General features: G+C 47.5%; 1 protein-coding gene and 1 long non-coding RNA gene across 7 annotated transcripts; one reads left to right on the forward strand and one right to left on the reverse strand.

Moving 5' to 3' along the window:
• Window positions 1-1957: 1957 nt before the first annotated feature.
• Window positions 1958-3318, reverse strand: LOC105747040 (uncharacterized). 2 transcript variants are annotated; one of them, XR_011649195.1, is made up of 2 exons: window positions 2973-3318; window positions 1958-2169 (listed from the first exon to the last, which is right to left on the reverse strand). It is a non-coding gene; the product is annotated as an uncharacterized lncRNA (long non-coding RNA). The 2 variants fall into 2 exon arrangements; XR_002798447.3 differs by having other exon boundaries at window positions 2775-3318.
• Window positions 3319-3487: 169 nt separating this feature from the next.
• On the forward strand, window positions 3488-11923 carry DNPEP (aspartyl aminopeptidase). Of its 5 annotated transcripts, none has more exons than XM_058300067.2 (15): window positions 3488-3590; window positions 4049-4142; window positions 4228-4316; window positions 4416-4529; window positions 4890-5015; window positions 5233-5363; window positions 5589-5664; window positions 5747-5854; window positions 6572-6649; window positions 7551-7634; window positions 8512-8672; window positions 8992-9031; window positions 9168-9269; window positions 11284-11451; window positions 11774-11923. In XM_058300067.2, exons 2-15 carry the CDS (start codon window positions 4055-4057, stop codon window positions 11822-11824), a joined length of 1416 nt encoding a protein of 471 aa, XP_058156050.1. In that variant the 5' UTR covers window positions 3488-3590; window positions 4049-4054; the 3' UTR covers window positions 11825-11923. The 5 variants fall into 5 exon arrangements, with proteins under 5 accessions (XP_058156050.1, XP_058156048.1, XP_071072209.1 ...); XM_058300065.1 differs by having other exon boundaries at window positions 3526-3639; window positions 5729-5854; XM_071216108.1 differs by having other exon boundaries at window positions 3526-3639.
• The last annotated feature ends 14890 nt before the right edge of the window (window positions 11924-26813 follow it).

Here is a 26813-nt window from a genome sequence, read left to right on the forward strand (position 1 = left end):
CACTCCTTTTGTGCGGCAGCTCTGCACATAGGCCAGCTCGCCACACAGGTCAGGAGGCCCTGGGTATTGAACTTCAGACCCTCCATATGGTAGGCAGACGCTCTATCAGTTGAGCCACATCCACTTCCCACCTTAACACTGCTCAAACCTAAAGAATAAATCAGTAACGACAGCATCATGAACACTAGCTAAAGGCTGGTGGGGAAGATTTTCCTAGGAAGTTGAGGGCGAGAATGAGTCTCATTTTTGGATAGCTAATGTCCCTTGAACATTCCACCTACCACCCAATATCATTCCCTTATCCAGAGGTAACCCCTCTCCTTCCAAGCCTTTCTATAAATTATAAAGATGTAGCTCTTTGGATGACTTTTTCCTAAATGCTCTTGCCCTGTAAATATTATTCTGAAAATTGCTTTTTGCCACTCAACAATATATTGGAACTCTTTCTGTGACAATGCTTAAAGGTCAACCTCACATTATTTATTACTGCCACATTGTACTCTGAAACATCACATCTTGAACTTTAGTGTGCATTCAAATCATCTAGGGATTGCTAACATGTAGATTCTGCTTCTGTAGGTCTGGGGTGAGCCCTGAGGCTCTACATTTCTAGAAAGATCCTGGGTGTTGCTGACCTACTGGTCAACAGAAACTACTTTGAATAGCAAAGATGCAGAATATGAGTGCCAGATGTGTGCTGGAACCAACTGATACTGGCCCATGAGAGATGACTGTCAAATTTTCAGGAATTTTGCAAGTTGGCCATCACACAGCCATTGTTTAAAAACTAAATTATATAAATTTAGAAGTATATCAATTATATTAAAAAACAGTGTTAGTAAATACTAAGAAATCACTTCCTAATTGTTTTACTACACTTTAAATCTGTGTCATTGAGGTTAGTTATGTCTGTTGTATTGGTATGGTGGACATCCACACAATAGAATGCTTCCACACAGCTCTTCCACGTTCAGTGAACATCAGCCATGGGGAGTATTTATACCACAAATATTGGGTATAAAGGCATATATGGGAAAACGGACTTTGGCCCAGTGGTTAGGGCGTCCGTCTACCACATCGGAGGTTCGCGGTTCAAACCCCGGGCCTCCTTGACCCGTGTGGAGCTGGCCCATGCGCAGTGCTGATGTGTGCAAGGAGTGCCCTGCCATGCAGGGGTGTCCCCCGCGTAGGGGAACCCCACGCGCAAGGAGTGCACCCATAAGGAGAGCCGCCCAGCGCGAAGGAGGGAGCAGCCTGCCGAGGAATGGCGCCGCCCACACTTCCCGTGCCGCTGACGAAAACAGAAGCGGCAAAGACGGACAAAGAAACAAGACATAGCAAAAAGACACAGAAAACAGACAACCGGGGAAGGGGAGGGGAATTAAATAAATAAAAATAAATCTTAAAAAATAAATAAATAAATAAATAAAGGCATACATTACCCCAAGCCTTCACCAACACTTCTATTGCCAGTCTTTTTCATTTTTGCTAATCTGATCATCAAAAATGGTATATCATTTTTAACTTGCATTTTCCTGGTTACTGTGAGATTGGGCCTCTCATATGTTTGTTTCTAGGAATTTATTAGTATTTGTAGCTCTTGTAAATAGGGTCCTTTTAATATTATATTTTCTAGTTGATTATTGTTCAAGGAATTTGATGGCTTTTAAAATCAAGCCATCTTGCAAAACTCTCCTACCAGTTCTAACAGCTTGTCAATTTGTTCTCTTGGGGAGTTCTAGGTAATCATATCATCTACAAATAATGGCAACCTTACTTTTGTATATACATAATTGTTTATTTTGTTTCATTTTGTTGCACTGGCTCTGACTGACTGCAGGTCTGCACTACCAGGAATAATAACTCAAGAGGGTCTCGCTTCTGATTTGAATAGAAACCGTTCACATTTCTCCACAAATGTTTGCTATGGATTTTTAATTTTAAAATTTTAAAAAAATTTTTACGCAAGGGAGTGAAGAATTTATTGAAAAACAAGGGAAAAGAAAAAAGTATACTCCAAACATGGGTACAGATGTGCTGCAGGGTGAGACACTCACATGGGGTCCTAGCTTCGGCCTTTTTACGGCCTTTTCTCCTCCCGTTTCATAATGCTGGGGAGGGGCTCCTTTGCTGTGGATTCCTGGCAGATATCCTTTATGCTTTCTTGTCCTGGTTTATTAGAAGAATTTAAAATTTTTGTTATTAAAGAACAAATTTTTGTTATTAAAAAATTTACTTTCACTTTCTAAGTTATGCATTTTAATGGTTGGATTTTTCCCATAAACATTTACTCTTTCTGAATTCAAAAAGAACATTAAAGATTTTTCTTTAAGCTAAGCCCTCTTTTTCTTATACATTGTACCCATGTTCCAGCCCTTATCACTGTCCTCTTTTAACGAGTCCCTTCTCCAGGAGCCAACCTTTGGCTCCTCAGAGGTCAAAACTGTCTCACGTCTCATTCAGCACTAAACTTTATACATAAGTAACATGTCAGTAAATGGTTAGGAAGTCCAAGGAATTTACTCATCCCTTAGGGTGCGTTCCTGAAAACTGCCCCCTAATATCTCTGCTCCTTTGAAGTGTGGACTGTGGGACCTTTCCAACCACTCCCTGTTCCCTGTCACTCCCACCCCAAGGGTATAAAGGACAGATTGTCCCATACACCTGCAATCCATGGAATGCTGACTAGGCGGTTTTCAACCCAAGGTCCACCAAGAGTCCTGATCGGAATTTATGGTGAGGCAGGCACGTGGGGTTTTTAAGCTGTTACTCACCCATTTTGACATAGGAATATTGGAACTGCCTCCAAGAGCATAGAGAGGTAATCCGCTCCCCTTACCCGCAGGTCATTTTAGGAAGCGGAAAGAGCACAGATACCGGAGTCAAATCCCAGATCCACTCAAATAACAGTGGGATCTTGGGCAAGTCGTTCACTTCTCGTCCCTCAGGAACCTTCTGCGTGACATACCTACCGAGGGGTGCAGAAAAAGATCCAGAAACATGAGAAGCCTATAGCGGTTGCTCCAGACATCTGGAATCAAATTAATGGGGTCCAAGTCCCACCTCTGCCATTCCCTAGCTCGGGCAGGCTACGTGTTTCTATTTCGGTTAGCTGGGGTAAAACGGGGACGGTAAAAGTACAAAGTTAAAAAGGAAGTTCTGAAGATGAAACAAGATAACACGTTGAGCCTAAATCTCACTGTGGGTCCAACGAACACCAGTCACGTTGATCTGAGTAGCACCAGGATGGCTGTAGAGAGAGCACCTTGTACTGTCCACGTCGGACCTGGAGAGCTGGGGGATGGGGGCGGCGGGGGACGAGTTTTCGGTGGGACTCGCCGTCCGGGGCCCGGCAGGCGGCTCGCGACTGCCCTAGCACCCCCCGGACAGCAGAGGGCGCCGGTTCGCGGGCGGCGCAGCCGGGAGCAGGCCTAGCGCACTTAACCGGCGAGCGGACGCCGGCCCAGGTGCGGGGCGAAGCCGGTCAGGGGCCGCGGCCCGTCCGCCTGGAGCTTTCACCGCAGACGCGGCCCGGTGCTCGCTCGGAGCCGGGAACGTCGGAACCAAAGCGGAGCCAAGCCCCGCCCCGGGTGATCGGACCTTTTCGGGGCTGGAAGGGCCCTGCCGCGAGAGGCTGGGGTGGGTGGAGGGGAGTGGGGGCTTCTGGGAGCAGGACCAGGGGCTCCCGGGACAGCGCTGGGGGCCCTCACGTGGTCGCCCGCTGGCGAGCTCAGAGTTCAGGAACTACGCGGGTTTGCGTAGCTGGGCTGGGCCGTGGGGGTGGGACTAGTGGGGCGGTGCCCAAGCTCGGACTGGGGGCCGGGCCGTCCCGGACTTGGAGAGCCCAGAGCGCGGCCCCGGGGCTGAGACTTTGGCTGGAGGGCTGAGATTTCAGCGGACAGAGGTTGGGCCCTGGATCTGGAGCTCCCAGCGGGGAAAGGGGCGGAAGCAGAGGTCGCGTTTGGGGGCGCGGGTGGGGGTCCTTGAAACTCGAGTGAAAGGTCAGGTGTCCCAGACCTCCTAGGAGTCTGAGCGCCCCCTCCCGTAGGTGGCCATGACCGGCAGGGCCCGCAAAGAGGCGGTGCAGGCCGCGGCCCGGGAGCTCCTCAAGTTTGTGAACCGGAGCCCCTCTCCCTTCCACGGTAAGTCACCAAGGCAGGGGAGGAGGATGGGGACCGGTGAGCACCCGCCGGCTTCCATCGCTGAGAGAGGGTTCTTTCTCTACAGCCGTGGCCGAGTGCCGCAGCCGCCTCCTCCAGGCTGGCTTCCGTGAACTCAAGGAAACCGAGAGCTGGGATATCAAACCCGAGAGCAAGGTAGTTGGAGTGGGGCAGGGACAAAAAGGCAGGTCTCTAGGCCGGAGTTCAAAGTCCTGCGTGCCAGCTGACCAATCTTCCCCCACCCCCCACCCCCAGTATTTCTTGACCAGAAACTCCTCCACCATCATCGCTTTTGCCGTGGGGGGCCAGTATGTTCCGGGCAATGGCTTCAGCCTCATTGGGGCTCACACGGACAGTCCCTGCCTCCGGGTAAGGAACTGGGGCTGGGCCGAGGGTGCCAGGCGTGTTGGCAGGACGGGGCGGGGGTATTGGGGAGTTTGGAACCAGAGAGCCAGAGATACAAACTGAGGGAGCCCTAGGCCCTGGAGCAGGGAGTAGACGTGTTGCACCTCGGCCACACTTTGTGCCCTTCCTCTGGCACTGATCTTTGCTCTGTGTTCCTTCGCTTGCAGATGGCTTGAGTCTTATCTCCAACGGGAAACTAAAGCCCTGAAGGCCAGGGTGCAGCTTCTCACTCCATGGGTCAGGGTGCTAGGCTGCGTGGGGGAAGAGGCGCACGACCCATCGTTCTGCCTTCTCTGACTTGCCTCTCCCCATCTCCCCACTCAGGTGAAACGCCGGTCTCGCCGCAGCCAGGTGGGTTTCCACCAGGTTGGCGTGGAAACCTATGGTGGAGGGATCTGGAGCACCTGGTTTGACCGTGACCTGACCTTGGCTGGACGTGTCATTGTCAAGGTGGGAACTGGGGTTGGGGAACATGTGTATTTGTGAGGGGGGGATTCTCAGCTTCAGCTGCCTGAAGATTGACTGTCACAGGGTACTGGGGGGAGCCCCCTAGGGCAGAGGGGACGGGAGCAGTCCGTCAAGGACCACTTAGGTGAGTCTGGGCGAGGGGGTCTTTACCAGGCGGGGCCAGGAGGCACCCTGGGCTGACCTGACTGCTGGGCCCCAGTGCCCTACCTCAGGCCGGCTGGAGCAGCGGCTGGTGCACGTGGACCGGCCCATTCTGCGCATCCCGCACCTGGCCATCCACCTGCAGCGAAATATCAATGAGAACTTTGGACCCAACACGGAGATGCACCTGTGAGACTGGGACTCTGGTGGCTGGGAGGGGCAGAGGGAGGCACCATGTGGCAGAAGGGACCCTGGTGGGACTTGGGAGGCTCCTCCTCACAGTGGCCCCTGTCAGGCCCTCCTGGGACCCATTGGGGAGCAGGTTGGGAGTGGACGGGCAAGGGCAGTTTTTATTAGGAGTTCAGGGGTGCTGCCCAGCACTCCCCATGCACCCCCTCTTACATCTCCCCACAGAGTCCCCATTCTTGCCACAGCCATCCAGGAAGAGCTGGAGAAGGGGACCCCTGAGCCAGGGCCTCTCAATGCTGCAGTAAGAGTCCTCCGTGCAGGGGAGGGGGTGGGCAGAGGGGTAAGGAAGGTGCAGACTCTCCCAGAATCCTCCTGTCCTGCAGGATGACCGGCACCACTCAGTCCTCACGTCCCTGCTCTGTGCCCATCTGGGGCTAAGCCCCGAGGATATCTTGGAGATGGAGCTCTGCCTGGCTGACACCCAGCCTGCGGTAGGAACTGGTGGGTGGGGACCTGGGGGATCCAAGCTGGCTGCAGTGTTTCCCCTGAAATCAGTGCCCCAAATACTCTCGTCCCAGTTCTTCTCTGTAGACACCACCCCCTCTGCCTCCAGGACAGTGATTCTCAAAAAGGCAGATTCCCCACCCCACACCTGCTGATCGGACACTCCAGGGGTAGGGCCTGAGACTCAGCCTCTTCACAGATTGCCCAGGGGTCTCTGCTACAGGTGGGCCCTGTCCACACCTGGACCTGCACTGGCTCAGGACTTCTGGCGGGAAGCCAGGATGAGGCGACCCTTTTTCTGGAACCTCTGCCATGTTGCCAGTAGGAAATTGCTAAGTCTTTTGATGCCCTGTCCTGTTTGAGCATGCCCTAAGTTTGTTTCTCGGCTGGTCTCCTGTTTATTTCTTTAGCTCTTCTTTGTGGCCACTCATCCCCTCCCTCTTCCTGTCCCACAGGAACTGGTCAGGAACTGTGGGCCTCCACCCACCACCCAGCAGTGGACGGGTTCCCCTCTGCTCCAGGCCAGCCCCTTCATTCTCAGCTCAGCCCTGCACTGCAGGGATAATAGTACCCTAAGCCAGGGGTCAGGGAGAGATTACACAAGAGACTAGGCGGCTTCTTCAAGTTCAGGTCCTCGGGAGCAGGGAGAAGCAGGTGAGAGAGGGGGTGGGGGTGGACGTAGACTGACTGTCCAGTGTCTCTAGGTCCTGGGTGGTGCCTATGAGGAATTCATCTTTGCCCCACGGCTGGACAACCTGCACAGCTGCTTCTGTGCCCTGCAGGTGAGGCGCTGGGGCACCCCTAGGCTGCATGCACAGCCAGGAGAGGTGGAGTATTGGGGGGTGGTCACAGCTGCTTGTGCTGGGTGGGCCAGGGGCAGGGGCTTAAATGCTGAGTCTCAGCGTCGCGTCCCTTGGCCCCTGTCCTAGCACTGGCCTGGGGAGGGGCTAAGGTAAGGGGAAGGCTGAGAAGTTGCTCAGGGCACCACGGTGGCTTACCCTAACCCTTCTCCCACTGCTTTTCCTTTGAGCGACCAACCTCTGCTTCAAGGCGAAGGCCTGCACTACCACCTTGTCACCCGTAAGGCAGTAGCCTCCTCCTCCCTCTGCTTCCCTGCCCGACTGGAGCCCACCAGCCTTCTCTCTGTTCCTTGGCATCTCAGTGGGGTGGTCTCCTTCTTAGTCACCCCGATTCCCCACCCTCTTTTCAGCCCAAGTCAGTTCCCCATTTCCCTCCTCTTGCCCTCGCCCCACCCTCTGCCCTCTTCTGCCTCTCCTTCCCTGCCCTTCCTGTTGTTAGAGACAGGCTTTGAGGGGGCAGTCGATAGAGCTAGACCTGCAGTCTGCGTCCGTGTGGCCAGCTGGTCAGTGTTGTCACCATCAAGCAACTCTTGGTACCTCAGCCTTTTAACTTACATAGCCTTCTTCTGCCTTTTGCATGGAAAGGTAGGGGAGAAGAGCTCCCAAAGGATGGCTGCTCCCAGCCCCTGAAAAGCACCCCCCCACACACACCCCCTCTGCCAGGCCGTGCCTTAAGAGAGGAAGGCCAGTGAAGGCCCCAGCCCGCCTCACTCTGGGCATGGCTGAGAAGCAGGTGGGGGAGTCTGAACTCCCAGGTGCGGGTGGGCTGAATTGCTCAGGAAGGAGGAGTGAGGCTGATGCTCTCTTTTCCCACCCTGGACAGGCCTTGATCGATTCCTGCGCCAACCCTGCCTCCCTGGCCATGGAGCCCCACGTGCGCATGATTGCATTCTACGACAACGAAGAGGTGCGTGGGGGGCCCTGGGGAGAGGTCGCCCTGCCAAGTCCTCCCCCACAGAGCTAGGGCTACTCTGGAGGCCCCCTGGATGGGGAGATGCTGCCTGTGCTTCCTTAGCCCTTGGAGCCCCCCTCTGGCTCAGCGTACATCTGCTTCTAGTGTGACCCTATCTCCATCTCTCTGCCACATGGTGAGCTCCTCAAGGGCAGGGACTATGCCCAGATCATCCTTGGAAGCCCAGGCTTAGCACATATGCCCCTTCTTGTGCATGCTTGTGTTAGGGGAGTGTCTTAAATGCTGTAATATAGATCCCAACTACGTTGGCTGAAACAAATAGTTTCATGAGAATAATTACACAAGTCAGAGTTAGCAGTCCAGATGCACCTCTGCCATCCTTAACACCGGGCTTCCATCTCAGGCTCCAGTCACTGTTCTAGCTCCTGCCTTCATGTCTACACTGAGTTAGTAGGGAGGGAGAAGAGGACAGAAGGAATGTACACCCATGCCCTTTAAGGGCCTGGTGCAGAAATGTTATCCAGCATTGCTTACATCCCATTAATTAGAGCTTAGCATGGCCAAGTTTAGCTGCAAGGGAAGCTGGGAATGTCATCTATATCTAAGTAGGTGCTTAGCTACGACTTGGGTGTTCTGTTAGAAAAGATATTGGTGGACGGTTAGTTTGTGTCACATGCACACCAGAAGCATGAACAGTGCAGCAAGGACCTGTGCTGAGCAGATGTGAGAGCCAGGGAGAGGGACTGGGGTTCTACCCAGTGACTCAGTGAGGTCCTGGGTCGGTCTGGTCATTGGGTGCCTCTGTGGCCTCTCAGCTCCAACTCAGGCCCCCAGCCCTGGACCCCCAGAGTCAGGTCTCTGCTGTCGCCAGGTGGGGTCCGAGAGTGCCCAGGGAGCACAGTCACTGCTGACGGAGCTCGTGCTGCGGCGGATCTCCGCCTCGCCCCAGCACAGCACGGCCTTCGAGGAAGCCATACCCAAGTCCTACATGATCAGCGCAGACATGGCCCATGCTGTGCACCCCAACTACCTGTGAGTCACAGCCCTGTGCCTTAGACTCGGCCCTGCCCTGGGCCCAACCTTCCGCCTTGTCCTCCTTCCTTATTCTGCCAGACGGGTCAGTGGGGACTTCCTGTTGGGTACTCCAAGGCCCAACTTGCTGAATGGGCTTTGTCTCAGGCCGATTTCTGTATACTTCTAAAAGTTGCCGTGTTTAGAAGGACTCTGAGGTCCTACTGGCCTGGGCAGGAAAGGGTACTGTGATCTATTGGTGATGTCTGCCATGGAAGGGCGGTGGGTGTTGACTGGCCGGTCCAACACACCATCCCTGGCCCTAACCAATCTCTTGCAGGGACAAGCACGAGGAGAACCACCGGCCCTTGTTCCACAAGGTGAGATGCTCCTGCTCCTCCTCGGGGCCGTGGAGGCCTGGCTGGTTCTGACCCTCTGAACCAGCCTGTCTTCCCTTCACTCTGGGCCTTCTCCCATCTCCGCCTCGCCCTTGACCCCTGGCTTCCCTCTCACCAGGGCCCTGTGATCAAGGTGAACACCAAGCAGCGCTATGCCTCGAATGCAGTTTCAGAGGCCCTGATCCGAGAGGTGGCCAACCATGTCGGGGTACCCCTGCAGGTGAGGGTGGGCCCTGCCCGGGAAGGAGTGTCAGAAGGAGCACAGGCTGATGGGCCCCTGATGAGGGAGCCTGGGAGAGGACCTTCAGGAGAGGGCATCCCGGTAGAGAGAGCTTTGTGGGCTTGCATACAGCAGAGCTGGGTTCAGTGCTGGTTCTGCGTAGTGCTCGCTGTGTGACCTCAGACATGGCTATAGTCTTAGTTTCCATCTCTGTAAAATGGGGATGATAGCTTTGCTACTTTCCTGGATTGCTGTGAGGATTAAAGATATGGGACACTCTGGGCACATGGTGGGTTAGTCCTGCCCTTTTCCCACCCAGCACTCCCGGGTCCACTGGTGGCTTCCAGAAGGGAAGTTCAGGGCTGGGGAGCCTGAAGCCCCAAAACTCATTTTCCCTCTTGCCTTAGAACTCACCATCTCATCTCCCTCTGGTTGGCACTGGGGTCCAGGGTGGGCTAATGGCTTACTGCACAGCGAGCCTTGGTGGCACTGGGACAGGGACCCTGGTGTTGTGCCCCCCAGCTCATCCTCTTTCTGCTGCACCCCTCCTCCCGCACCACCCCACATCCGTCTGAGCTGTGCCATTTTCAGGAACGCCTATGCAAGTCCTTTTAGTGTAAAGCCTGTGTTTTGTTTTTTTTTAAGAGGTACCGGGGCTTGAACCCGAAACATCATACCTCATACAGCACTCAACCTCTGACCTCCACCCACTCCCCATGCCTATATCCGTTTGACAGGACTCTTGAAAGTTTTTTTTTTTTTGCTTTTTGGCACAATTAGAAGTTCCAAACTCACCTTGTTCATTTCTCTCCCCAGACTCAGTAGCTTTTAGTGGGTAGTGATAACGGAGACTGGTCTGGCGCTATAGGTGCTCTTTGTTATTGGGGGGTGGGCATTGCTTTGAAGCCATTTCCATGGACACAGGTAGGAAAAAAATGTCGTTTTAAAATCATGAGTTAGGGAGTGGATGTGGATCAAGCAGTTCAGTGCCTACCTCCCACAGGGGAGGTCCTGGGTTTGGTTCCCGGTGCCTCCAAAAGAAGACAGACAGTGAACAGACAGTGAGCGTGAACAACAGGCAAGGGAGCCGTCTGGGCAGGGGGATGTATCTATATATAAAATCATGTGTTAATATTGTCGTTCTTATTCAAAGAATAGGAACATTTATTTATTTTATTATTTGATTTTATTATTCTTTTACATTGAAAATCTTGAAACCTGTCATTATGGTATTCTTATTTACTTTTTACCATGATATAAAGAAAATAGTTTCAGAATGCCAATAGCAGTAATTTTCTCAAATGTCCACAAATTTTTTTAGCTACTATACATATTTTTAATTATTTTAATTACACACTACTTAATATATGAACAGAATATGAATATTGACTTTTCTGATCCTCAACATTTCCAATAATTGTGTTGAAACCTTTACATGAATCTTTGATTTCTGTGTATTTGTCACCATTAGAACTATTTTTTGAGTCATCTCATTTTTCAGAGCATATCACCTCTGCCTTCTAAGTTGAGAGTGCTTTTGAAAAATCAACTATATTAAGGAAAAATTTAACTAGAATAAAATGCACCCATTTTAAGGTTTTGATACATGTAAACCCTCTTGAACCCCCACCCAATCAAGATATTGAGCTCAATAGCAATATTTTAAAAAGCACTAAAACTGAGTGCTTTTTCTTTTATGAGTGGTTGTTACGCAAGAGGGTGACATAAAGGAATGAATGTTTTTTCAAATCTAGCTGTTGTGTGGACAATGGGTTATTTCCAGGAGGTAAGAACTAGGGTAGTGGCAGTGCCAGAGGAAAGAATTGGATCAACTCAGAATCTACTGTATTTGGGGCTCTGCCATTTAGTATTGGCTTTGTGACTTTGTACCAGTCACTTCCATTTGCTGACGGGGTAGAACTGGACCACCTCCCAGGCTCCTTGCAGCCCTGCAGTTCTAAGGCGACTTCCTCCTTGGCCTTCGCTGCTCATCAGCCTTGCCTTCTCTCCCCAGGATCTCATGGTCCGGAACGACTCACCCTGTGGCACCACCATCGGACCTATCTTGGCTTCTCGGCTCGGGCTCCGGGTGCTGGATCTGGGCAGCCCCCAACTGGCCATGCACTCCATCCGGGAGACAGCCTGCACCACAGGAGTTCTCCAGACCCTCACCCTTTTCAAAGTAACTCCCACCCCACCCCACCGCCATGGCATTGGGCGCCTTCCCCCTCTAGCACCAGCTGACATGGGAGATGGGGGCTACCTGGTTGTCATAGTGCTGCTACCACATAGGAAAACAAGGGCTTAGGGACCCTGGCCAGACCCCAAAGGAAAAATGGGGAGGAGGAGAAGGGACCAGGGAAGGCAAGGTTAGGGCAGTTGTTAAGCCGTAGATGACGCAGCTATGCCTCTCTTGCTGGGCCTCTATTGGTGGGAAGGGAGTGGCGGGGTGCCTGCATCTGGTCACCCTCTAATTCCAAATCCCACGTTGCCTCCTATTTTAGGGCTTCTTTGAGCTGTTCCCATCTCTGAATCGCAACCTCCTGGTGGATTGAAGCCTCTTGGAAAGACTTCCCTTCCTACCCTTTGCCCTTGAGAGGGGAAGTTTTCTGCTGAGCTGATGCTGGATTATTAAAGTAGATTTTTCACACAAACCCACTCTACTGGCCTTGTGTGGAGAGCGGAGGGGTTGGGGTAGAGCCTAGCTTGAACCTCTGGAACAAGAACAGAGGGCAAGCGGGGATGCAGGCCACAACTCCTGGGAACTGAGGAGACCTGAGTTCAAATCTCTTTTCTATTTCTTTTTTTTTTTTTTAAAGATTTATTTATTTATTTAATTTCCCCCCCTCCCCTGGTTGTCTGTTCTTGGTGTCTATTTGCTGCGTATTGTTTCTTTGTCCGCTTCTGTTGTCGTCAGCGGCACGGGAAGTGTGGGCGGCGCCATTCCTGGGTAGGCTGCTCTTTCTTTTCACACTGGGCGGCTTTCCTCATGGGCGCATTCCTTGCGCGTGGGGCTCCCCCACGCAGGGGACACCCTTGCGTGGCAGGGCACTCCTTGCACGCATCAGCGCTGCGCATGGCCAGCTCCACACGGGTCAAGGAGGCCCGGGGTTTGAACCGCGGACCTCCCATATGGTAGACGGGCGCCCTAACCACTGGGCCAAAGTCCGTTTCCCTCTTTTCTATTTCTTGAGCCCACACCTGAAGTGGGATGGGTCCACAATTGGAAGGTCATTTCTTCTCCTATCCCATTCCTCCTTTCCTCTGGGAAGTGGCCTCAGTGCCTTAACCCCTTTCTATTCTCCAGGTCAGAGTAGTCTAGGCACCCAGCTCAGCCCTCTGAGGTCGCCATGCTCAGCATTAGGCCCTCTCCAGAGCCACCTGGGCTGCCAAGGCTCTTTCCCAACTTGTCCCAGCCCTTCCTCCTCCCCACGCCTCCCAGAAACTGCAAAGAGAACAGCAAGTCTGTGCATTAACATCATCTTCCTACTTCTCGGCACTGCCTGTTGTATTTTCTCATTAATACGTTACCAAGAAAAAAAAGATTGTCATTGAAAAATTAAAATAGAAAGTTTTTATTTTTTTATTTTTTATTTTTTATTTCTAAAGATTTATTTATTTATTTAATTCCCCCCCCCTCCCCTGGTTGTCTGTTCTTGGTGTCTATTTGCTGCGTCTTGTTTCTTTGTCCACTTCTGTTGTCGTCAGCGGCACGGGAAATGTGGGCGGCGCCATTCCTGGGCAGGCTGCTCTTTCTTTTCGCGCTGGGCGGCTTTCCTCACGGGCGCACTCCTTGCGCGTGGGGCTCCCCCACGCGGGGGACACCCTTGCGTGGCACGGCACTCCTTGCGCGCATCAGCACTGCGCATGGCCAGCTCCACACGGGTCAAGGAGGCCGGGGTTTGAACCGCGGACCTCCCATATGGTAGACGGACGCCCTAACCACTGGGCCAAAGTCCGTTTCCCAAAATAGAAAGTTTTTAAATCTGCCTACAAACCAACCCCCATCCTCCTACCAATGTAATTATGTTAACTGGTGGTCTTCCGAATTTTTTGATATCTACGTAAAAATCAGTTTTTACGTAAATATGACCACATAAGCTTCTTTTAAAATCATATCATCTTAATATGATGTAGAGATGTTTCCATGTCAATACATACATATTTAACTTGGCAAGAAATTAGAATCAATCTAAAGATTTACCAGTAAAGGCAAAGCGAATATACTCAGAAACACCCCTACTATTTAGCTGTTGGGAAGAAGGTAAGTCATATGTATACGAAGACGAAGAGCTCACAAGGACATTGTTGAGAGGTAAAAGCCCGAGGGGTGACCGCAGGCCATAGAGTTGCAAAGCACAGGCACCCGTAAGATATATATTTCTGTGAGTATGTAAATAAGCATGTAGATATGTATAAAGAAAGTGGAAAAATAGACCTCAGACTTTAACAGTGATTTTCTGGGTTGGGAGCAGCAAAGGGCCCCTGTCCTATTTGTGATATTTTCCTTTTCTATAAGAGAATGCATTCATACATATATTAAACATTTTTTTTACCTTAAAACTGTTTATTGTTAAAATTGTGATGTGATATTTTATTATATAGATGTACCATTATTTATTCATCCTATTATTGATAGACCTTTCATTTCTTTGCCCACTTGTTGAGAATTCTAAACAACACTGGAATGAATATCTTTATATACGTATATCATTGTACACTTATTTATTCCCTTGGGATAGATGCCTAGAAATGGAGTTGTGGAATCAAAGGGTATGCTTATTTAAAATGCTGAGAAATATTGTCATGTGGTCCCTGGCAGCTCGGAATCTTAGGAGTCAGTGCCAACACCCAGCCCCAGCTCACCCCAACCCCAGAATCTCCCACTTTCAAAGCACTTCTCAAAGCACTGTTATACTTAGCTCATTTGACTCTCAGATTTTTTAAAAGGTTGAGATTTAGCCATAACACATTCCACTGGTTGAAGGAACTCAAAAAAGGCAGGCGACTTGGCATAACACAGAGACTTGGGGACACCTCCAAGGGAGCCATCTCCATTCTACCTGCCACCTCCAAAGATATCCAAACCAACTTTGGATTGGTCTTAATTATGTGTACTTAATCTGGTTAGATGGATAACCCCTGTGATGCCCACACAGACATTCAGATCTCCCCATCATACAGTTCCCTCTCCTTCAAGCACCAAACCTTCCTGGAGCCCTGTGCTTCCCTGCCCTAGACTGATGTGGATGGCCCACAGTCCAGAGGCAGGGAAGTTATAGGAATGCAATTATAAGATGCGCACTCCACTCAATTGATAATAGGCACCACCTAGGATACTGGGAGCACAACAGTGATAAGATAAAAACCCTTGCCCTCAAGGAGCCTGCATGCGGATCAAGCATGTCACTTTCCTCCTGGAAACCCTTTCATGACCTTGCTGTGTCCTGTATAAAGTCCAAGTACTCCATCTGACCCGTAGAGCCTTCAGGATCTTTGCCTTGCCAGTTTCTCTAGTCTCCTTTGGGTACTCTCCCACATCTAGTCCACCCTCTGAGGTCTGGTGATTCCATATCACTTGTGGGTCCCGGTCGGGTGTGGAGGCTTCACAGCCTCCTCTGAGTGCCTCCTACCACCGCCAAGCTCTTGGTGTGTCCTTTTTTTTTTGTCCTTCAAATCCCGACTCAAGTATTGTCTCCATTAATGGAGCGTTCCTAACCTTCCAGTCATTATCCCCACCCTAAAGAGTCAGTCACTCCCTTCCCTGGGTAAATTCTGGGCTGCCTCTTAGCATGGCACGTGGCGGGCATCGAAATGCCTATCTCCTTCAGAGGAGTGTATCCCTGGACCAGCACTGTGTCTGCCACAAGGAGGGTACTGGATAAATATTGCTAAACTGCACTTAAAAAGCTGATGCAAAGCAAAGAGCAATTGGAGTTCAATAGCTCCTTTGTGAACACTGGATTATGTGGACACAAGCATTCCTGCCAGTTCTGACATTCTGTGATCCCCGATATCTGCCTGGAGGGGTCTTCCCAGGAGAAGGCCTCGTGGTTTGAATGTTAATAGAAAGAGATAACTCATCAACTAGGATGCAGAGACTGGAAGGCAGAAAATTTGAAGGGAGAAATAAATATTCAGGTTATTCTAGAACTCAGGCTATGGGATGGGACAGTAGAAGATGAGGGTAGGAAAAAACAAGAAGTTAAGACCTAATGGTGGAGAGCCAGGCTACGGGCATTGGACTTCATTGTTCAATAGGCAGTGGGAGCCACTGAAGGTTTTTGAGCAAGGGAGAAGATTCAATCAAAACCATGCTTTAGGAAGAATAATTCCACATCATTGTAAAGAGTGGATCATTTGGGTGGAAAATCTGAGCAAGCAGAAGCCAGTCAGAGGACTGTTCCTGGCTTGGACCGACCATAATGAGGTCCTGAAAGTGAGTAGTAGGAGAGGGATTAGAAAAAGACCTGGTTGGAAAAAGTTACTGAAGGATGGGCTGTCAGGCCTGGGCATCCGTCCCTGGGTTAAAGGAGGAACAGGTGGAAATTCATGGTTTGAAGTGTAGGAGCAGCCACCTGGGTGGATAATGATTTAGCTTGGGAAGGAAAAGGAGTTAAAAGTCAAAGTTTGCTTCTCCTGGGTTTGTGTTTCTTCCTTCTTGCCCCACCCCAAACCCGGAACTGGCACCATGCCCTGTGCTCTGTCCTCAGGAGCTTCAGGTTGAAGGCATTGCCACCCAAGTGGATTTGTTTGCCTGATGAGCACAGAAGCCAATACTGAGTCCCAGGATTTTGAGAAAAGAGTTTATTGCTAGTCGACCAGCAAGGAGACTGGAGGCAAGCCTCAGTCAGTCTCCAGGAGCAAAATGGGGTCTGGGATTTTACACTGTCTGGGGAAGGAAGGCTTAAGGGAGTGGCTAAGTATGGGGCGAGATGATGTGGGCCAATCCTGTCTGGGAAAAGGCAGGGTTAAATGGAGCATGCTCTGCTGTGAATCATGGTGGTCTGAAAATGGAGGCTTAGCCTGCTCGGTGACTAGAACTGTCAGAGCCAGCTTTAGCAGGTACTGCATAGGGAAGGAGGCAGTAACTTACCTTGCAGTGCAGCAAGCCTCTTGGCTTGGTAAGTATAAGGGGGTGGGCACTTGGACAAATGGGGAAGTGGAAACTTCTGCAAACCAGTGGAGAGGGGCCACTCTGAAAAGTGGGCTGGTAAGCAGGGATTTCAAAGGTCCATCTCTGCCTGCCCCTACCAGACTTGACATCCAAGAGGATGTGCCCACGGGACACACACGGGACACACACCGGTCAGCACTGCTGGAGGCCTGGAATCTTCTGCCGACTTTGCTGGTTTAGTGAACTGAACCTTGGGGAGGAACGGTTGTCGCATCAATCCTGGAAAATCACTTGATTTAATGGGTTTCAATTTCCTCTAAAAGGGAATAGAAACGTGGGAAGCAAAGGTGAGGTAGAAGATATTTGAAAATTATAAAGGGGAGAAGTCAGCTTCTGATGGTGCCTACATAATTTAGACCAACCCTCTTACTGAAGACAACAGAAAAATCGTTTTTTTAACATGTTCCTAAAGCATCAAAGAAGTAACAAGTGAGAAATTACTGGCTGAGATCAGGGAGAGTTCCAAAATCCAGAGAGGTAAGCCAGGCATTGAGGAGCTTTGGCTCTGGAGGTGTTTGCTAGCCCAAAAACAGCAGCCTAGGAATTGAGCAGGATTCTGATAAAAACTAGAAATAAACCATCATCTGGCTGGTTTGGAAAATCTCAAGCCTTGAACTTGGCTTAAGATGGTCCCAGATTGCTAGCACCTCTAAGTGTTTGACAGGACCAAATATAACGAACCTACAGAAAAACAAAGAGAAAGAGCCATCTGAAAGTAGCCAGAGGAAAAAAATAACCATCAAAAGGGCAACAGTTAGGCCGATAGTCAATTTCTCAATAGAAAATGGAAGCCAGATGATGAAACAATAACTTTATTATGCTGAAGGAAAACTAGCTAGAATTCTATAGCCAATGAAATAATGCTTAATGAATAAAAGTTAAACAAAGACATTTTTGTTTAAACAAAAACTAAAAACATTCACAACCACCAGGCCCTTACCAAAGGAACTTCTCAAGGACATTCTTCAGGGAAAAGGAAAATGACCCCACAGAAGGTTGGAGATGCAGGAAGAAAAAAAGAAAAAATTTAAAAATTGGTAAACATATTGGGTGAATTTAAGTGACTATTAAATATATAGGACAACACTAGTAATTCCGTGTGGGGTTTAAAATATATATGACCACAATAGTATAATTCTAGAAAGAAAGTACATGAGTTAAAGTACAGTAGCATTCTTGAAAAGTACAGGAAGAAAGTGAAGGAATCATTTAATACTATACTTTGATAAGTCAAGGATACATGTAATTTCTCGGAAAAAAAATTTTTTTAAGTGTACATAACTTCCAGACAAACCAAGTGAGGAAAATGGAATAATAAAGAATGTTCAGTCCATTCTGCAACTTAATTTCAAATGGTTGGGCAAAATTGAGTATGTAAACATGTGTGTGAACATATGTAAGATAAATGTAGTAAAATGTTAAAATATTGACTCTAAGCGGAGGGACTATGGGTGTTATTTCAAATATTGTGTCTGAACATTTTTATAATAAAAATGTGGGAATAGATTTTAAAATTTCAATACATAAGAAGGAAAGAAATGAGGAAAAAAAGAGTGGATGAAGCAATAGAAAGCACTTAATAAGATGGTAGACTGAAAGCCAAATATACCTACTTATAATAACATTAGGAATAAGTAGACTAACTGTATCTCAAAAAAGTTTTTTTCTTTTTTAAAGAATGAGTGGACTAAAGAGTTAAAATACAAAGATTGTCAGACTGGACATAAAAATTATATATGCTTTGGATTAATTGTATGCTTTATTAATATCTATGAATAGAGTTGACTTGTTAAAAAAATTATCTGTTTACTAGAGATACACCTAAGACAAAAAAAACACAGACAATTAACAATGAATGCCAAAAAAAACCCCAAAAAACAATGAACGCAAAAAAGATACTGTGGGGAAGCAGACTTGGCCCAGTCTACCACATGGGAGGTCTGCGGTTCAAACCCCGGGCCTCCTTGACCCGTGTGGAGCTGGCCCATGCTCAGTGATGATGTGCGCAAAGAGTGCCATGCCACGCAGGGGTGTCCCCGAGTGGGGGAGCCCCACGTGCAAGGAGTGCGCCCCGTAAGGAGAGCTGCCCAGCGTGAAAGAAAGTGCAGCCTGCCCAAGAATGGTTCCGCACACACGGAGAGCTGACACAACAAGACGACACAACGAAAAGAAACAGATTCCCATGCCGCTGACTACAACAGAAGTGGACAAAGAAGAACATGCAGCAAATAGATACAGAGAACAGACAACTGGGGCCGGGGGGTGGGGTGGTAGGGGAGAGAAATAAATAAATAAATAATAAAAAATCTTAAAAAAAAAAGATACTATACAAACACCAACCAAAAGAACAATGGCATTTTCATATTACTATCATACAAAATAGACTTTAAGGCAAAAAACATTAGTAGAGCTAAAGAGAGTCATATCATCATAATAAAAGCTTATTGTTATGGATCAAATCATATCTCCCACAAAGACATGTTCATGTTCTAATCCCAGTCCTGCAGATGTGAATTTATTTGTAAATAGGATCATCAAAGCTCCTATTAAGATGAGGCCAAATTGAATCAGGGCCTTAATCCAATATGAATGGAGTCCTGAGAAGCCGAGAAAATTGGACACAGTAGTAGTAGGAGACAGAAGAGAGGTGGTCATGTGACGGGGCAGAGATTATCGACAAGCCACCAGCAGAATGCTCCAGACTTCAGAGAAAGCATCGCCCTGCAGATGCCTTGATTTTGAACTTCTAGCCTCCAAAACTGTGAGACAATAAATTCCTGTTATTTAAGCCAGCTAGTCTGTGATACTTGGTCATAGCAGCCCTGCCAAATCAGGGCATTTAAAATCATTGGGAAAGGAAGCAGATATGGCTTAACAGATAGAACTTCTGCCTACCATATAGGAGGTCTAGGGTTCAATACCCAGGGCCTCCTGGCCCGTGTGGTGAGCTGGCCCATGTGGAGCGCAGCTACACGCAAGGAGTGCACCCTGCACAAAGAGTGCTGCCCTGCACAGGAGTGCAGCTGCCCAGGAGTGGATCTGCCCACACGGAGAGCTGACGCAGCAAGATGACACAACAGAAAGAGACACAGAGAAGAGACAATATGAGACCCACACAGAGGAACACATAGTGAATAGACAGAGAGCAGACAATGTCGGGGGGGGGGGGGGGAGAGAAATTTAAAAAATCATTGGGAAATAAATTAGTATACATCTGATAACATGGCTTCAAAATAGATGAAGCAAATACTAAGAACGCAAGGAGAAATAAGACAATTTCAGTATACCTCTCTCAGTACCTGAGAGAATAAGATTTAACAATTTTTCCGTTTGATGCTAATTCCCTCATTCATCCATGCATTCATTTTCTCCTCCTCCTCTCCCTTCCTCTTTTTCTATTTGTACATTCTCTTTCTTTTTTTATATTTTTTATTAGGGAAGTTATGAACTTAAATAACAATCATGTATAATGGGCAGAATTCCCACACAACACCCTTCCAACCAACACCTTACGTTGTTGTGGAATATTTGTTAGAGATTATGAAAGAATATCCTCAGGCTATTACCACTAACTATGGTCCACAGCATACATTTTGTGTATTATTAACATCATGCATCAGCATTTGAACATCCTCCTTTTTTTCTTGATTGTTAACTAGTGGCTTGTCTATCCTGTGGATTTTTTCCTAAGTCCCAGCATTTTTACTTCTTTGTTAATGCTAAGTGTAGTGGTGATGCCCTCTGGCATGCTGCAGCATCACAGCGACTGGATCCTCACTGACTGAGAAACTCCGTGTTGGCTGTCCTTGAGGCCAGGTTTGATGGAGGGGATGCTGCTGAGGAACTCAGCTCCCTCGTGCTCATGGTGATGACGGGATTGCACAATAGCTGAGGCCAGGTGGCAGCGTGTAACCATGAGAATCTGAAGTGTTTTCTGTCTCCTAATTATGCTATAAGCTTGGGTTGTGGGTGGTGGTAATTTTTCCTTCTTTCTTCCTTTGTTGAATTGAATTATTTTTCAAGGATGTCTGGAGAGATTTAGATTTATGTGGCTGCTATTATCCTATGGGGGCTGCAAATGTTATTTGTAATAGTAAATATGAAGGTGGGAAGTGGACATGGCTCAATTGATAGAGCATCCACCTACCATATAGAAGGTCCAGGGTTCAATACCCAGGGACTACTGACCCGTGTGGTTAGCTGGCCCACGCGCAGTGCTGCTGCTGCGCACAAGGAGTGCCGTGCCAGGCAGGGGTGTCCCCCTTGTAGGGGAGCCCCAAACGCATGGGGTGCGCCCCGCAAGGAAAGCCAACCTGCGTGAAAAAAGCACAGCCCACCCAGGAGTGGCGCCACACACACGGAGAGCTGACGCAGCAAGATGATGCAACAAAAAAGAGATGCCGTTTCCCAGTGCTGCCTGATAATGCAGCACACAGCAAATGGACACAGAGAGCAGACAACGGGAGGGAAGGGGAGAGAAATAAATAAATCTTTTTAAAAAATGTGCAGGTGCTCGTAGAACACAGTCAATACCCCATCCATAACCCTCACTTCAGTGCACATGGTCCGTTTCTGGTTGCCAATATCTGTACTTATTTGCCTGAGGGCTCTCATTTGCTGCTTGACCAGTTTCCCACTCACATGGCAGTTGTGCTAGGGAATTAATGTTCAATCCTAGCCAGTGACTGACAAGACTCTATGTAGAAATTGCCCAGCTCCCTCACGTCTTGGGTGAGATAACTCTGAGTGGTTTTTTTTCACACTGGTTCCCAGAGTCCCTCCAGCAGGAATCAGCTCCAGAATGCAGCTTAAAAACACTCCCATTTATTGGTGGCCTTTCTTTCCTCACATTATTTTCTCACTCCCTGGTCAGTGTGTTCTTTCACCTCCCAAATAAATTACTTAAACTCAGATCCTTGCCTCAGGGTCTAGTTCTGGAGAAACCCAAGTTAAGGCAGAATTCCCTTGTGACTGAGAATGAGACAAGGTAACTTCCTATTCCATTTCTATTTAACATTGTACTGTACGCCCTTAGCTAAGGAGGAAGGCCAGAAAAGGAATAAAAGAAGGATTGGAAAGTTTGGCTATGTAAAAAATCCAAAAGACATATTATTTGAATTAATAGAGAGTTTAGCTAGATAGCAGGCTTAAAAATCAATATACAAAAATCAATTATTTTTATATCCCAGCAATAGATGGTTAGAAAACAAAATTTTAAAAAGATTACTTCTATAAAGCACACAAATCAGTACCTCTGAATAAATATAAAAGCTATTCAAGATCACTACAGAGAAAATTATAATGGACTGAGATAAGTGAAAGAAAATAAAAATAATTTGGAAGATCCTTCTTGTTTGTCATGAAACTCAATATTGTAAAAATATCATTTATCCTCCAAATTGACATATAGATTCAATGCAGTCCTAATAAAAATGTCAACAGGTTCTCTCCTCTTCCTTTTTTTGTGTGTGCATTGACAACTTGATTCTATAATATATATGGAAATATCCAAGACACCTTTGCAGGAGAAAGATATAAGGATTGCTCTACCAGTTATCAAAAATTAATAGTTTAGACAGTATATTATTGGTTCAGGAATATACGGTAGAATATAATAAAGACCCAGGAGTACTTAGATATATGATTTATGATAAAATTGTTAGTTCAGATAGTCTTTGCAACAAATTATGCTATGACAATTTGATACCCATATGGAAAACTGAAATTAGAACTCTACTTCCTACCAAACACAACTTTTCCATTCACAAAATCAATTGCAAGTAAATTTTAGATCTAAACATAAATAGCAAACCACAAAACTTTTAGAAAATATTATAGGAGAATATCTTTATGACCTTGGTATAGAGGGATAAACAGGATACAAAAACAACCCACTATGCATAAAGGAAAATATTGGTAAATTTCACTTCACTAAAGTTAAGACATGGTTAAGAGAATTAGAAAAGTCACAAAGTAAAACAAGATATTTGCAATACATATAACTGAATAGGGCCTATATTCAGAGTATACAAAGACCTACAAATCAATAAGAAAAGTCACAGAGCCAAAAGAAAAATGAGCAAAATATGGAAACATTTCACAAAATAGAAAACACAAATGGCCATCAAATTTATGAAAACATGCTCAATTAGCCATCAGAGAAATATTAGTTTGAATCATTTGAACCTAGTTGAACACTGGCCAGTGTTCAACTATGTTGACCTACCAAATAGTAATACAAACTAATACTATGATAAGACACTATTACATGCCCATGATAATTGCTTGCGGCGGCTTGCTCGGTCGGTAGAGGTGGGGTCTGGCTGCGGACGAGGGGTCGGTCCAGCTCAGGACGAGGGGTCGGTCCCGCTTGGGACGAGGGATCGGTCCCGCTTGGGACGAGGGGTCGGTCCGGCAGCAGACGAGGGGTCGGTCTCACAGGGGTTGCGCGGTTCGGCTGACGGGGTCGCCTGGAGAAGCAGGCGACGAACTGGGGACAAGGGAGGCCAGGCCCTTGTCGGGGGCTCTCAGGACTGGAGGGCGCACGGCAGAAGAACTACCGCGGAGACAAGGTAAACACGCAAGTCCACTTTATTGAGGGAGAGGCAACAGTTTTATAGGGGCTGGGGAAGGCTGATTGGTCGAAGCCACACCCTGTTCTGATTGGTTGCCGGCGAAAGGTCAGTGGGCGGTACTGGACGGGGGAGGGGTGGTGATTAGGGATTGGCTGTCGCTGTTGCTGGGGGAAGGGGCAGGGTTTAGGGATTGGTGGCTGCTGTTGCTGGGGTGGAGGGCAGACCCGAGCCTCCCGCCCACGCCTGGCTGCCACCGCCATTGGGGGAAGGGAAAAGAGCAGACTGGATTTTTCCGCCCACGCCTGGCTGTTGCTGCTGTCGGGGGAGGGGAAAAGGGCAGACTGGAATTTTCCGCCCTGCGCCTGCGCAGGGAGAAAGAAGAAGGGTGCTGCCCCACAGGCATCGTGTGGCGCCATCCGGGAGGAGGGGCGGCCGCGGAAGCATGGCTGCCGAGAAGGGGAGACCCGAGGGCACTCTGCGCCCATGCCGAGCTTCCTTCAGGGGTGGCGGTGAGTCTGACCAGCCACCCTATTATGGGGGCAGCGGCTTGGCCTGCCGTGGCTGCTCCCCCGCCAGGCCAGCAAACCACACTTCAGCCCGAGGGGTGACCGCAATTGCTAAAAGTATATACTGTAATCTGGCAATATCAGATGGTCAGGATGTGGTACAACAGGAACTCTCAAATACTGTAAGTGGGCATTTTAGTTTGCTAGAGCCTTCTAAGGCAATATACCAGAAATGGGTTGGCTTTCACAATGGGGATTTATTAACATAAACTTACAGTTCTGAGGACATGAAAGTGTTCAAATCAAGGCAACCTCAGGAGATGCTTTCTCCTGGAGCTGCAGCTGTGGATGAACAGGCACATGGCGGCGTCTGCCAGTCTTTGCCTTCTCCTCCAGGGTCTGTTGCTTTCAGCTTCTGGCTTCCTCTCTCCCAGGTTCCATTGTTTTAAGCTTCTTGCTCTTGTGGCTTTCTCTCTTGCTCAGCTTCTGTGTGCTCCTCTCTCTTTCTGCAACTCTGCTGATTCCAGTTTATGAAGGACTTCAGTAAAAAGATTAAGACCCACCCTGGGCTATGCCTTACTGGAGTAATCTAATCAATGACCCTTTACTGAATCTAGTCTAATCAAAGGTTCATAATAGGTTCTCACCCACAAGAATGGACCGATTTAAGAATTTAATTTTCTGGGGTCCACAAAAGACTCAAACTACCACACTAGGAGTGTAAATTGGCAATAGCTTAGGACATCAGTTTAGCATTATACCCACTGAACCAGCCATTTTACTCTAGATGTACAGCCTCAATAAAACCATGGGCATGTGCACCAGAGACATGGACAAGATCATAGCAGCACTGCTCAAGTCCCAAACCTGATCCTGTGGATGAGAACTCATTTGCAAATGATATCTCTGAAGATCCTATTAGGATGAGGCCAAACTGAAATTGCATGAGTCTTATCTGGTATGATTGGAGTCCTTAAAATCAAGGGGAATTTGGATACAGAAGTGCAAGCCATGGGAGGAGACAAAAGGAGACAGATATCGGTGTGATAAAAGCAGAGAGTGCTTGCCAGCAAGATACCATCTGAACACTACAGACTTGGGAGAAGACATGGCCTTGCTGATACCTTGATTTTGGACCTCTAGTATTCAAAACCGTGAGCCAATAAATTCGTGTTTTATTAAGCCGACCAGTCTGAGGTACTTGGAAACAGCCCAAGTGTCCATAAACAATATAATGGATACTGGGATGGATCCTAGTTTTGTGGATCTGAAGCATATGCAATTTGGAGGCCCTCTTTAAGTGAAAGAATACAAAATTGCAAATATAAAATTTGGTAGAAACAAATATTAAATTAGAATGAGAACAAATGTTTAAAGAGAATTAACTCTTTCAAAAAATGTAAGGGGAGAGAACACTTCCCATCTTATTCTATGAGACCTGGATTACCCTGATATAAAAACCAGAAAAAGACATCACAAGATGTAGCAGTTTCATATTATTGATGAATTCCAAAAAGAAATATTGGATTGTTTGTAAACTGATCTTTTCCTCTGGGCATATTAGATTATATTGGATTCAGAGGTTTGCTTGATTAAGTAATCATGTAAACCTCTTGTGTCAGTAGGGCATTGAATCCCCACCCTTTGGTGAGTAGGGACTCACAGATAAAAGGCATGGAAAAGGACAGAGTTGAGGGCTTTTGATGTTGGAGTTTTGATGTTGGAGCTTGATGCTGAAGCCTTAAAGTGGAGCCCCAGGAAGTAAGCACACAGAGGAAAGAGAAGCAAACCCCAGGAAGGGAGGAACCCAGGAAGCCTGAACCCTTGCAGACATCAGTAGCCATCTTGCTCTAACACGTGGAAATAGACTTTGATAAGGGAAGTAACTTATGTTTTTAATGGCCTGATATCTCTAAGCGCCTACCGCAAATAAATACCCTTTATAAAAACCAACCGATTTCTGATATTTTGCATCAGCACCCGTTTGGCTAATACACAAAGTAAGGGAAGAATAACCCCATATGAATATAGATGGAAAAATACTCAACAAAATTGTAGCAAACTGAATCCAGCAATGACCAGGTAGAATTAATCCCAGAAATGCAGGTTTGATTCAACTTGTGATAATCAATCAATGCAATGCCCCATATTAATACCATAAAGGATAAAACCATATGATCATCTCAACAGACACAGAAAAAGCATAAAATATAAATATAATAATATAATTATGTTCAACAACATGGGTGAATCTTTAAAATATAATGTTGAATAAAAGAAGCTAAGACAAAATAATACATACTATATCATTCCATTTCTAAATATTACTCTTTAAAAATGTGTGCTTATCCAAATGTCCATTAACGGATGAATGGATAAACAAACTGTGGTATGTACATACAATGGGATATTACTCAGCTGTAAGAAGTAATGCAGGAGAGCACATGTGGCTCAAGGAGCTGAGTGCCTGCTTCTCACATGGGAGGTCCTGGGTTCAATCCCCTGCCCCCAGTACCTCAAAAAAAAAAAAAATAGAAGTAATGCAGTATTAACAATTGGTATGATAATATGGATGAATCTTGAAGACCTCATGTTGAGAAAAGTAAACTAATCACTGAAGGGAAAATATTACATGACCTGACCAATATGACTTAGCAAATTGAGCAGGCTCACAGAGCTAGAGTCTGGAAGAAAGGTTAACAGGAGACAGGAGGTGAGTAGAGGGTGGTGAGCCAATGCCTATATGGACAAAATCTATGATAAGGTGGAAGCATGTGGTTGGGCAGTGGATGGGTGTGATACTGGTGCAGTGATGTGATCAGGTTTGGCAGTGCTGGTCTGTGAGAGGGATTGAGGTGGGGGTCTGGGTTAGACTATCTGTGGAACTCGGGGGAGGGCTGGAGGAAGGAGCAGGTGAACTCTGGGGATTTGCAGGTATGTGGTTAAAACTACAATGGTGAGACTGTTCTTTTGACAAATATGGCAGGGGAGGATTACTGTTTAGGGATCAGGTGTGGGGGAATATGCAGTATAGAGTGTGCCTGGGGCATGCCTCTATGGAATATGTAAGGGTTAATCTTGTCGTAATGTGTTATCTCAGTGGATGGAGACCCACAAAATAAATAAGAAAATATTACACCCCCATCCTGAGGAGTCCTTCTATGTTCTCAATTAGAGAGACAAAAATCTCTCAAGAATATAGGCAGTGCTTAGTAGAGAAAAACAGATTAGTATGTCAAGCCCTCAATATTATTGCAAGTAACTATGAATCTTCTTCTTCAAAAAT

The sequence above is a fragment of the Dasypus novemcinctus genome, chromosome 7, assembly GCF_030445035.2.
Source record: "Dasypus novemcinctus isolate mDasNov1 chromosome 7, mDasNov1.1.hap2, whole genome shotgun sequence".
NCBI classification, from domain to species: Eukaryota; Metazoa; Chordata; class Mammalia; order Cingulata; family Dasypodidae; genus Dasypus; species Dasypus novemcinctus.